The sequence below is a fragment of the Monopterus albus genome, unplaced genomic scaffold, assembly GCF_001952655.1.
Source record: "Monopterus albus unplaced genomic scaffold, M_albus_1.0 scaffold20.1, whole genome shotgun sequence".
In the NCBI taxonomy this organism is placed as follows: domain Eukaryota; kingdom Metazoa; phylum Chordata; class Actinopteri; order Synbranchiformes; family Synbranchidae; genus Monopterus; species Monopterus albus.
In genome coordinates, this window is record NW_018127900.1 from 2,771,962 (window position 1) to 2,785,061 (window position 13,100).

Genomic DNA, 13,100 nt, shown 5'->3' on the forward strand with positions numbered 1-13,100 from the left:
GGAGTGATTGGCAGACTCATTAAATAATTTAACTGGCCTAGTAACTGTATCCTTTTAAGTGGAAACAGGGATGAGCACCACACACTTGTTCAGATCCAACCTCAACAGCGAACACAAAGTAGAGTTTGCAGAAAAACATCAGAAGACCATTACTACTGGCTCAAACTGCCATTTTGCTGAAATCTTAATTTTATCTTGCCTTTGTTTAATTTTCTCAGGATATGGGCTTTAAAATGTGGCACAGTTATCACGTGGGTTTCCTTTGATGTGCTAACTTGGTCCAGATGCAGAATGTCTTTGTCTTCAGCATATAATGTAAATTAGTGTGCATAAGAAACAGACAGCCAACATGATTGTAGCCAAGTGAGGCACAGTGTTATCAACCCTTAGGGTTAAAATTGCAGTGGAGTGAGATATCAATAAATGTTGTGATGCGTATAAAAGTTAATTCTAATGTTATATACGAAGAGAAATGACAGGCCACAGTGAGAGGATCTGATGTGTTTGGCATGGGCTCGTGTGTGTGTGTGTGGCCTTTTTATACTTGTGAGATGGAAAACTGGAAGCACGCTAGGGGTGTGAATCACCACTGGTCATGATACGATTCTGTATCGATTCTCTTTGTCAGAAATTCAATGTTTGCTGAATTCGATGAGTGTCAACTTTGGTAAAGGTTAGGGTACATCTCCCAGAAAGTCTGTAGGGACTTGTTAGGTGACAAAAATGTGTGTTTGTATGGCCTTGTTTATATATGCTTGTGGGGACAGTACACTGGGAGCACACTCGTTTGCAAGGACCACAAGTTGCCGGTGGGGACCAGAGGCTGGGCCCCATGACTAATTCATTAATTTTTACAAAAATAATGGGGTGTCGACTTTGGTTAAGGTTAAGGGAAGGGTTAGGGTTAGGCAAGTAGCGGTTCTGGTTAAGGTAGGGATTAGCGTAGGTCTCCTGGAAATGAATGTAAGTCTGTGTACAGACCCTGTAAGTGACAGACTCAAGGATGTGTGTGTATATGTGTCTGTGTGTCTGAGAGAGAGAGAGGAGGAGCTGATAATTGAAACATTGCTCGCAGCCTCCCCTGAGCATTAATTCTTTCTCCATATGAAGGCTCACTCATCAATATAATGCTCTTCTTGGCGCTCGCTGTCACACACAGACACACAGCATGCAGTCCATATGGATGTGCCGTCCTCCCACAGACACACCGATTCACAGTGACAGCCACACCGAGAGGCTCAAGCAGTCAGGACATAAATAGTAACAGCTCTCAACCACCTGCTCATGTGTTTCCTTCAGGATGCAGCAGCCTTCATGTAAAGAGCTGCACCAGGCAAAGAGCGTATGTAGTAATGTAGATATTTCATAACAGCTGTCAGCAAGCTTTCTGTTGACTGTTTCATACAACAGACTAAAAACAGAAGAGAGCTCATTTCCAAATGTTCTTCAGCCCTGGTCTCTAACTGCCATCCAGCATTTGCGGCGCTATTCTTTTGTTGTCAAGCAAATTGACTTGTTTTTGTTATCTGTAAAGATGTATGTTTTACATCAGCTACCACATTTATTTTCATAAATGTTATGTTCCATAGTTATGTATTGTTGTAAAGTGACATCCAGCTTTAATGTGAGACATGAACAAGTCTCTTCCATGTTATTTATGTCAATACACAATGTCGACAAAATGAGCGTACTCCCAGTGAATTCTGTGTCGTTCTCACGCAGCGTCACACCTGCACAGCAGAGATTTGAGACCGTTTTCCTCTCACACACAGCTGGGTTCTTCTGCAGGAAATCCCATGTGGTAGGATTTATGTGCGAGGGTTTTATCAAGTATGTGCTGTATGTCCCTCTTTGTGCTGTCAGTCTTTGTCACCATGCTGTTTTCCTGCCTAATTGTCTCATTTCTCTTCATATGCCTGCATACATGGACTTACACACACACAGAGTCTTTCTCACTCTCGGAGTGGCTGAGTCCACCTTCCTTATGTTTAAATCTCAGCTGGTGTTTCGGCTTCACCTGGAGAGCAGCCTGGCGACAGGAGACATTATAGTGAGAGGAGGGTGAGGGGTGTGTAGGTGGAGGAGAGATGTAGTGATTGACTGTGAAATAAATTGGAGGGAATGAAAAGATGAGGAGATGGAGCGAAAGAGGTCAGATCTGAATTGACATCCATGGTGAAGAGAATATTAATATGAATGGATAATGAAATGATTATTATAGTTCATGTTCTCCATTGCATATATCACTTTCATTCCAAATGAAAATAAATTTGTTTTTTTCAAATATAACCCCATGGACAATTTGGACATCCACACAGTTTTATAAAGGAGTGCTGAACAATAAACAGATATTGAAAGGGAGCATATAAAGAATGAAAGCTTGTGGTTTGGTTTTTGGGATGAACAGGGACAGAAGACTGTTCAGTTGGCTTTGTAGGAACTGAAGTCTAGCTGCTAAGCTACTCTCACTACATCTGTCAAGTTTTCATGCTTACACAGCACATATGCTGTTTACAGTGATGGCACATTAAACAGAGTTGTTTTAGTGACTCTTAAAACAAAGGACCCTATAAGGCAGTAGATTAAAGTAATCAACCAATATGTACAGAAGAATCTGACATTTGATTCCAAGCCTCTGTTCTCAACACTCTGTGATACTTGGTGCCATGGACACATTTGGGTCAGTAGCAGAAACCCAACTAATCACACACAAGCTGTAAATAAATCAAGGCCTTCAATTACTATTCAGTGCAGGCAGAATGAAAAACAAGTGATTAGATAGTAAGGAAGTTGTTATTAAGTCTTGAAAATGGATAGATACTGTATATCATGAAAATCGGTCATGACCAAGAAAGGCAGTAACTGGTTCAGAGTACTACACTGTTTAGTCCTAGTCCTATACAGTTTTTCAGTTTTGTCTCTTACATGTTGTGTGATTTGAGTATTTTCCCACAAGTGACAAGTGACATTTTGACCTTGAAGAGGCAGCCGAGCAGAGCAGAGTGTTGGTAGAATGATAATCACATAAAACATACTCATAGAAACTCCCCTCCGCTAGCAGGACATTACAAGACTTCTCCGTCAGTTCAATACAATATACAAGACCTGTGTTAGTCCCATTAAACATGTCCTTAGAACATCTAGTAAAACATTTGCATCATAAACACAAATAGGTGGCAGTGAACAACAACCAAGATGGCATGTGTTTGGTCCCTGTAGCTGTGTATATACAGTATGTAGTATGGACTTAGTCCCACTTCCAACAGAAACACCCCTTCATGGGAGCAGGGTGGCACTACTTGTTCATAAAAGCAGCAAGCCCTCATAGATGCACCTTATAGCCTATCTCCTCTCCTCCCTCAGTCACTGTTGTCTGGACCCATGACTTTTTATAGCCTATCTCCTGTCACTGTTGTCTGGACCCATGACTTTTCCCTCGTTTTGTTGCACAAAGTATCAGTATTGGTTTCACCGATACCAGCCTGGATCTTACCTAGCATCAGATCAGAAAGGAAATACGCGGTATCACACATCACTAGCAGAAGTTGAAGGGGTTTGAATACTTTCTGAATATGATGAGATAAGGTTTAAGAATACTTTGGAACAGTAGGGAAGACAGGAAAAGACTAATAAAAACAAAAGGCTGGTTTGGAAGGAGCTTGGTGCAGTTTCTTGTGTTATTCTGTTGGTTTCCCCTCAGGACCTGACATATTTTGCTGCTGTACTGTAGCAGGAAGAGCTGCTCTGTCTCTCTTGGTACTGACAGATGTCAGTTTTCTCTTAGTTGCCATGCTTGTCTGTGTCCACCAATCTCAATGGCCAAATTATGGTCATTCTCTCTGAATTTGTCTAATGCCTCTTTCAGTTTCTGGTCGCTCACAATGTTCGGATAATCTGCCACTCAGTTCAGTGTTAAATAACATTGAAGTTCATAATTCTGTAGATTGATAACAAGAGGTTGATTCACTTTATTTTCTTATTTTACTATAGTTTGGTTGGTCTACATTGCTCCAGGTTCTGCTTCTGTTGGGTGCAGTGGACTAACGGTAAGAAGACCTTATGTAATGAATCCAGAGTTTACAACCAACAACACAAACAGTGATCTTTAATCATTTATGGCAGAGCACAGCATCTCTGCTCTGTGATCGCTCTGAGTGCTATGGGGATAGGTTTTTCTTTACGGGACGTGTGTGGTCCAGAGGATGTTGTGCAGTGCATGTTGTGCTGCCCTGGGATAAAACTGACTGAAGTGTTGAGAAGGACCAGAAGTTGTATACTTGTGTCTGTTATGATTGTGAGAGTGCATGTGTGTCCACTGGTTCATGAATGAACAAATAATGTGGTCTTGAATCTTCTCGTGTTTACATGGCATCTGTCTACATTTGTTTGTCTTGCAACCTTATGTTTCCAGTATGAGCCAGATTGAAAACCATTTTTTCTCCTAATTTACTTCTCGAGTCACTACAGAGTTCATTAGTTTCTATCATTGCTTTACATTTCAGTGTATGTTGGAAGCTGTGTGATCGTATGAGTGAGGCAATGTTCACTCCTCTGTGTGCTTTTCTGTCCTCAGTCCTCCCTCTTCTCTGCCTAAGCCTCTCTCCTTTCTGCTCTTTTATCTGTTTGTTCATGTGGAAGAAGCACTGAAATATATTCCCCAGCAAAGTGCCTTCATATCTTTATCTCCTCTGCCTCCACCCCTCTGTCCTCTGGCTGTCCTTTGCTTTACTTCTCAGATAGGTGACTCCTTATTCTACTTGACTTTGGTTCTTCCAGGAGCACAAGCAGAAGTTGTTCTCCTCTCCTCCTCCTTTTGTCTTTTCCTCTCTCTATTTTTCCTTTCTTATTCTCTTTGACTATCTTAAAGTAAAGGATTTGCATGGTCAGGGTCCCATGGGATCTAATAGTCATTTAAAATCCTCTCTCTGTGTGCTCCCCCTCCCATCTCCTCTGTCAGCCTGTGCTTTCCTTGACTCCCCACAGAGTAAACTGAGTGTCTGTTTGTTCTGCATTCACCTCTGTCATCTTCTAGCCACAGTAGTTCCACTTTACATATGTACAGTATGTGTGTGTGAGATTTCTGTGCATGGATGCATGTGCCTAGCAGGGGCAGTTTAATAGAGCTCCTTGAGATTTTAGGAAAAGATGATCTCACAAAATCAGATCACATCAAATCAAATCAGTCTTTGCTCTAAAAGAAACAGAAAGGATGCCAAGATATCAAGGAAAGAAATAAAAAACACAATAGAGTTCTGGCATAGTAAAAGTCACGGTGATGATTTAGAGTTGATTATAATAATGAACAGAAGCAGCCTTTTAATTAATCTGAAATTAAAGCTGACAGTGGCTGTTCAAGATGTGATGTGCTTAACTCAGAAATATTAAGGTAACCTCCACCCTGATGTGTTAGAAAGCTGATGTAGGCTTTAGGCTGCACTTTTTAACCAGAAAAACCCCTACTAACAATCACAGACTTGAACATTTGTAGATGAAATCAAACCACCTTCTCACTCTGCATCTACAGATGGCTCACTCCTATTTTTTCTGTTCTCTCTCATTGCCAGTAGATTGTTGTGAGCAGTTATATGTGCAGCCATATTGCATCCTTATTAAAATATTAGACCATATGGTGAGTGAAATAAATACATGATGGCGTCATTGGCTTATAAAACAAGTGTGGGTACACATTCAAACACAGGGATCCGGGAGCCTATGCTGCATTATATTATTAGAAAAAGCAAGTCAATAATAAAATACTGGACATTACAACACTAGAAGCAAATTTCCAGCTGAACTGTCAGTGGTCAAGTTGTATTGTGGGTAATGTAGGCACCATGTTTTGACAAGGAAGTGAAAAGATGATATTTCTGGTTCTGTTGCATTGAGTTTTAAACCATTTTTAAAAGCAGTTCACTGGATCTGTCAATTTCATAGAAGATGCAATGCAATGATAGAGTATTACCAAAATCAACTACTTTTATTATAGTAAAGAGAATGCAGTTTTTTGTCTATTCATTCAACAGTCAGTCATGGCTTGGAAGGGAAAAGTGTGAAGACAGTAGATTATATGAGGACCTGGGAGTGTCTCAAAGCTCTCATGAAGTGTGTGCTGTAGACTAATGAGGTAACATTAGGTATGGCAACCATGTCCTGCTTGGCCATATAACATCAGATTATGGCTGATTATTGCACTAAAGTGTCCATTTAGAAATATCACACAGTAGATTTGGGCACAAACTTCCCCCAAAGCCTCAGATAATAAAAACCTCATAAACGACCAATAAATCTGCTGAACTAAACCTTTTTAAAGTGGTTCTGAAACACACCCAGATAAGAGGCTGGTCCTATTCTCCAGGCACGGTTTGTTTCATTTCCTCACCTGAACTCTTTCTCTCCCTCCCTTCTCTGTCCCCACTCCCCATCCTGTCCTCCCTCCAGATGGATGGCAAGGTGGTGGATGGCAATCTGCTGGGCGATGCCAATGGTGTCGAGCCTGTGCCGGGCAGAATGAAGGATTCTGGGAAGTGGCAGAAGCCGCGATTCTCTCGGAAAGCTCTGATGAAGTGCTGCCTAGTTAAATGGATCATTGCAAGCACACAGCCACAGGACAAAGGTGAGAGTGAATGAGATGTGTTGGTGAGACGAACAATGTGATGAACAACTAGAGTGACTGGCTGACCATCTCCTGGCTTCTTGAGGTCCCTGTGGGCACGAATCACTCACTGTGCCAAGCAGCTGACCTAAGGGTCAAGTACCTAGAGAACATTTAGCTGTATACAGTCATTTATCAAATGTCTCCACGCCCTCAGTTCACCATTTACATGCTTTATACATAGCTGAAATATTCTGATACACCATATTCCCTTCTCTGTGCCTCTTTTTAACTGCCTCTGACCATTTTCCTCGTTCACAAACACCTACACATGCACACAGTTGGCAGAAAAAGAGGACACTTCATAATAAAAGCTGCAATTTACAGTGTAATTTTGTTGCATGAACCATCTGATACTAAAATACTTATTGGCTCATACTGGTTGTTAAATGTAGGTACAGTGGAAGAAAGCACAGCTATGAGGAACAATGGAGCAAAAATGGGACATTTTACAATTTTTGTTAAACCCAGATACCTACCGGGTACAGTACTGGGACAGCTGGGTGAAAATGCCTGCTGATTTTTACTCCTTTTTCTCTGTAGTCTTGTCTTCTACCACTGTAACTATATGTAAGTATCATTTAGAGCCAGTATTTTATTGATACATGATCAATACAGTGAGTTTACATCGTAAATCACAGTATGTATTGTATAGTGAAATCAAAGACTAATCAGGGTTTCCTGAATGTTTCCCCCTGCCTTTGGATCCAGTTTGACTGGGTTACAGTTCTGGTTCATGGACTTAGTGTCAGTGCTCCACCCAGTGGTCTAGCTGTGAGTGCACACTTTGGCTGGCAGGGAGAGAGTAGCTAGTGTTATCCATGGAAACATTTTTACTGATGTGTTTTCACATATGACTCATGACACAAAGTCTTTCCACGGACACCTGCTTCAAGATAAAAGGAAGAAATGTGGATTTGTTGTGTATGGAAGTTTTACAGTTGTACTATTGTTTAATTAATTTGATGACTCCCTTCATTCCCAGTGACTTTTTCCTTTCCTTTCCTTTTCCCTTCTTTACCTCCTTATCTCCTTCCCTGTACTTCTTGCCTCCTCTTTTCCTTCAGTACATTTTCTCTTCCTGTACTATACTATATTTCCCTCTGAACTCTTGAAGATAATTTTGCATTATATCAGGAGGAATTTTGGACCATCACAGAACTGCTTCAGCAAATGTTTGATATATTCAATATGGACAAGAACAATACAATGATTTGTGTATTATTACTTAAAATATATTATGTTTATCATTGTAACCTAGATGAAGCTCTGACCATATTTTAAGATAAACATATATATAAATCTAGGTGACTCCAAAAGGTTTGCTTACTTTTATTTTTGCCACTGTACTATCTAATAGTGCTGTAGTGAGTCACTGAAATATGAGAGTTAGACTCAGCTGTACGACCTGTCCTTATGGTTTATCACTCAGTCCTGTTTAGCACACATGCACACACACTTTATTATGTAGAATCCTGCTTTTCCTCCTTTGGCTCCAGCAGCAGCACATCACTAAGACCTGTCATCCTTTTTCCTCACAGTTTTAGCAGACAATTTTGCACTCTGTCATCCCCAAGTGGCAACAACAGAGTACTATTTATATTTTTGAAAGTCTGAAGGGTTTGGTCTAAAACATATCTGCCATTACTGTTGCTACAAAATTTATTTGGGCTTAATGTAGTGGAGATGCTGGAAAACATGTTTTCACAACAGGCCCAGCCACTGTTGGTCCGGGATTATTTTTTGATGCAGGAATCACTTGCTGTGCTTTAAAGAACTTTAACAGGTTTAGATAATCCTTTACGGTAGGTCTATTTTCTGCCTAAAATCAGTGAAAGTGTTCTCTGTGCTGGTGGAACACGAGAATATTGAGTAAAAAATAATGCACAACAGTCAGAGAGAGAAAAAAACAGGTCTGTGATGGGATCTGTGTGGTTTCGGCAGTGCTGAGTGGGGAGAGAGATGCCGCGGTGTCAGCGGGCAAGCCCTCAACTCGGTAATGGCCAACGGTTAAAAATAGCAGCACAGAGATGTAACAGAGGGAGGTGGGGTGGGGTTGGTGTTGAAGAGGTTGCTGTGGTATAGTTTGGATACAGGGAGGTTGAGACAGCGAGCAGGATAACAGCCCGGTTTGATAGACTGTTGAACATGAAGTACTAGAGCTGAGGCTGATTGGAGAATAAAATGGGCTGATGTAGTGAGGATGATAACACAAGGAGAAACTGAGAGTAAGGAAGCTGTGTCTGCAGGTCAGGGATGTTTTTCTGACCTCCTGTGCAACTAAAGATTTTTTTATAATCGAATGATTGGTTAGTTACATGAAAAAATATAGCTGCATTTAGTAAAATTATAATTATTAAAAATATAAATTAACAGTCCAAAAAAAAAACCACAATAATCTGAAGAACCTTATGTATTCAGAGAATTTCAAGCCTTTTCCTGGTACTTATACTCGTAAATGTCTTAGGAGGATGAGGATGTATATGGTGATGTAATATATTAAAGATCAGCTTCACCCCCGTTTGTAATGGTATTTGTTCATTTTTTCTCATAACAAAAATACTCAGGTATATATTTTGATCAAGGCTGCTGTTTAAGCATCACCACCATGGAGTGTTACGTTCTCATGATAGTGACTGTGAATCTGTAGACACATTCTTGTGAACATGATAACTCAAGAACAATACAGAGCAGAAAAGTCATACTAACAGCAGGTGTTGTATAAAGAGCGACAAAGACTTTATATAATATGAGTTGGATTAGTTATGGAAGAGAGATGAGAAGTGAGGGAGGGAAGTATTAGTGAGGTTTGGTTTCTTCATTGAACATTCAAATATTCATACGCCAGCTTGTGTCTGTATGACTTTTGTCTGTCGGAGAACGTGAGATGAACTTCAGAGGGCAAGCGTGTACCGGTGAAAATGCATCACTGTGGCCTAATGAAGGCAGAAATAGGAGGAGTGTTAAGAGCCGTTGGTGTTGTGTCTTTGTTTGTCAGGGTCGGTCATATGAAAGAACAGAGAGCAGAGCTTCAGGACGGACCCAACATCATGCGATGCAGTTCACCTCCTCTGAGGCAACAAGGGTAGAGGAGAAGAAGATGGGGAAGAGTGAACAGTACCTGTGAGCAAACTAGGACGGCGGTTTAAAAAAGATCATTAACGTTACCTGAAGAGAAACAGTCGCTCATAGATCAAGGAAACATCATCTAGACAGCAAGAAAAGAAAAGTTTAACTGAAGAATTTCCTGAAAGTTTTCTCAATGTGTACTTTTTCATTCTTTGTGGCTCTCCTCTTTTCTTCTTTTGACCAGTTTTGTCTTGCGAGACCCCATATTGTCCTTTTTTAACACTCTTTGGTGCTGCTGGTCTAAATGGTCAAATGTTAGATGATGAACACATGCCAGGCAGAGTGTGAAAAGAAGCTCACCAAGCTGCTGCGCTGCTTCTTTGGTTTCCTCACTGGAACGCCAGTTCAAGGTATTTTCTCTTTTCCTCTTTCGCTGGTTGTTTGTCCTCCTTAAAGCAAAAAGTTTAGTAGTTGTTACAGATGGAATTTTGTTTTCTCTGCCGACAAAATCATGGAAGTGCGTGGTCATGTACTGGTACTGGCCTATATTTTCATTATTTTCATTACTAAATATTGAATCAGTAGTGCAAAGTAACTAAGTACATTTTCTCAAGCACTGTACTTGAGGAACTTGAATATTTCCATTTTAGGCTACTTAAAAACTCTGCTCCACTACATGTTAGAGGCAAATATTGTACTTTATTTTCTTACAGCTGCATTTATTACTTATTTTTTAAATAGGACCACATATTCAAAAACATATGAGATGTTTGTTAAATACAGCATGAAACTCTTTACAAAACAGTAGTGTCTAGTTTTGGCTCCTTGTCGCACCTCAGGTGTCTATGAACCTTTCTAATGGTTCAGTATTGGTCAGGGCCCAAAGAGGTCAAGTGGTCCAGTATTTCACAGAAAACCAAAGCTTTGAGAATACACTTCTTATATGTGTCAAACCTTTGATTTTTTTTTCTTTCCCCATTAAATGTCTCACCGCCCCTCACATTTGTCTTGTGATGCTTTGGAGGGGTCTGACCCCTAAGCTGGGAACTAACCTACCTACCTGCTGGATCAGCTACAGCAGTAACTTACTCATGCAAGGATGCATTAACATGAATAATCTAATAATATAAAAGATAATTTATCAGTCTAACTGGTGAAGTACTTTTATTTTGGAAACTAAGTACAGTTTGCTGAGGTCTGTTTGCTTGTACTTCTGAGTTGATGAATTTTATTTGTAATGTTCTGTGTTCTTCTTCCACTGTTGTATTGACGGAGCTACTGTCTCTAAACAGCCAATTCAAGTGTCGTCACACCATTCAGTGGCTAGTATTGGTTGCTATGACTGTGGAGGTGCCTCCTGCAATTGTGTTCATCTTGTAGCTGCTGTTATAAAGACTTTTGAACTTCTGTTTGAACCTTAATGAAGTAGTGTGCATTGGCTTTTTGGCTTCATATTCAGGAATGGGTTTTTTCTTTTTGTTCATTCATTATTTAAAGGACACTTCTGACCATCAAGTCGACTTTTATAGTGGCATCAGTCAGTGGCATGTTTTCCAAATCAAGATTTTTGTGTTTTTACTACTGTTCTGTTCATCTTTTTACCACTTTGCCCTTCTTGAGTTAGACTGAATGTCCCTCTGTTCATCATTGATTAGCTGTAAGTCAATCCTCTGTCCTCCTCCTGTGCCCTTTCGCCCAACGAACACATGGCTTCATCAGGTCATCACTGTCTGAATCAGCGCTCAGTATCCCTCACTCTTCATCCCCACTGTTTCTTCATTATCCACATTCATTCCTCTATTCACACTCTTTTTTATTACAGTCTGTCTGAGACCTCCTGCTGTTTTCTTTGTCTGAGATTTTTTTTAATTTTGTGCAGACAGGTGAAGACACCCCAGGGTGTTTACACATCCTCTTTAGTGTGGCAGCAGGAGACAGGACTTAATGATGAATGTTCTGTGCAGAGGATAAACTGCCTTCTGTTTGTTTAGCCTCTCTGCACACTCCTTTTATAGGTTCTCAGTTTGAATGCCCCTAATGGAGTCCTGCTCAGGTTGGGTTCAGGTCTCCACTGATTCATTAGTTAAACCTACAGTAATTCTGCCTTCTGTGAGGAAAAGGGAGAGGAGAGGAAAAGAGAGATGTTTGAGTACTGCATAAAGAGAAATGAGAGGAATAAATAAAGACATGAAAAGAGGGAAAGCAGAAGAGCGAGCTTTGATTAAAGCCCTGTTTTAATTAGCCAGTTAAGGCTGGTTTTGAACCTGCCTGGTTGGGATGGTTTTATGAAACAGAGATTATCTGACTCTGGAAATGAGTCTGCGTTCATTGTAATTAGAGCTTATTAACAATTGAAAGGGTAAGAGAGAGAGCAGGAGTGGGAAAATCCTAAAAGAGCTGCCATCTTTCCCCTGAGGACCAGTTTTGTCTTTCTGCAGCTGGAGAAGGTCTAGTGGAGGGACCACACAGATATTTTAAATGACTAGTGTTTGCTCAGTTTGTAGAGGACGGTTCATGTCAGTGCTCGGGGCAAAGTGATGAACAGTTTTCACGTGTATTATTATTTATTATTAGGTTAGAGCTTAGACATCAGCATATAATGTGTAATGAGCTCTGTTCACTCACCACAGATTTTCACGTGCATGAATGAGCAATGATAGGACTGTGCAGAAAGTAACAAGCAGGCCTGAATGCTGTAATCTGATATTTCTTTGTGGTTTGTTTTATTTCATGCATTGGTTGCTCTTAATCAATCATTTCCTTGTGAAACACAGACACTGATGATGTGACAAACCACAGAGCGTGCGCCTATTGATTTGCAGCTGAGCAAGCTTGTATACTATACTCTTGCAATACTGAGAAAAATTTGATCCATTCTCTTACATTACATTCCTTCTCTTTCCTCTCCGAATGTGTTAGTAAATGAATGAGAGCTGCTCTGTGTTGCTTTGTGTCCAGCTTCCTCTAGTGCACAGAGAGGATACTACAGTACATGGCTGCTGGTGAAGAAGAATATGAACCTACTGATTTTCATCATCAACGCTCACTTACAGTTGATTAATTTTATGGTTTTTAATATGTCAACAAAGAGTGAGAAATGCCCTTTACAAGCACCTGCAGAGTCCAGAGTGATGCTTCCAACCCACAGTCCAAACCACAAAAATATTGTCTTTACTATCACAGATGAAGAAGAAAACCAGAAAATAATCATATTCAAGAAACTGGAACCTATGAAACTTTTCTGGTTTTGATTGAAAAATGTCAAAACATTTAAATATAAAAGTTGTTGTCAATAATTTAACTAAAATGACATTATTTGATTGAAATGAAGGTAATCAGTGTGTCATTTTCTGTCTGGTTTGCCCAGCTGCACCTGCCT

General features: G+C 40.3%; 1 protein-coding gene across 3 annotated transcripts in view; it reads left to right on the forward strand.

The window, feature by feature from the left end:
• kcnip3b (Kv channel interacting protein 3b, calsenilin) overlaps window positions 1-13,100 on the forward strand; it is a 42,180-nt gene that overhangs the window by 3,646 nt on the left and 25,434 nt on the right. For all 3 annotated transcript variants that reach the window (XM_020593790.1, XM_020593789.1, XM_020593791.1), the window contains exon 2: window positions 6,439-6,613. In XM_020593790.1, the coding sequence (XP_020449446.1) occupies window positions 6,439-6,613 (175 nt within the window). The remainder of the gene's footprint in view (window positions 1-6,438; window positions 6,614-13,100) is intronic.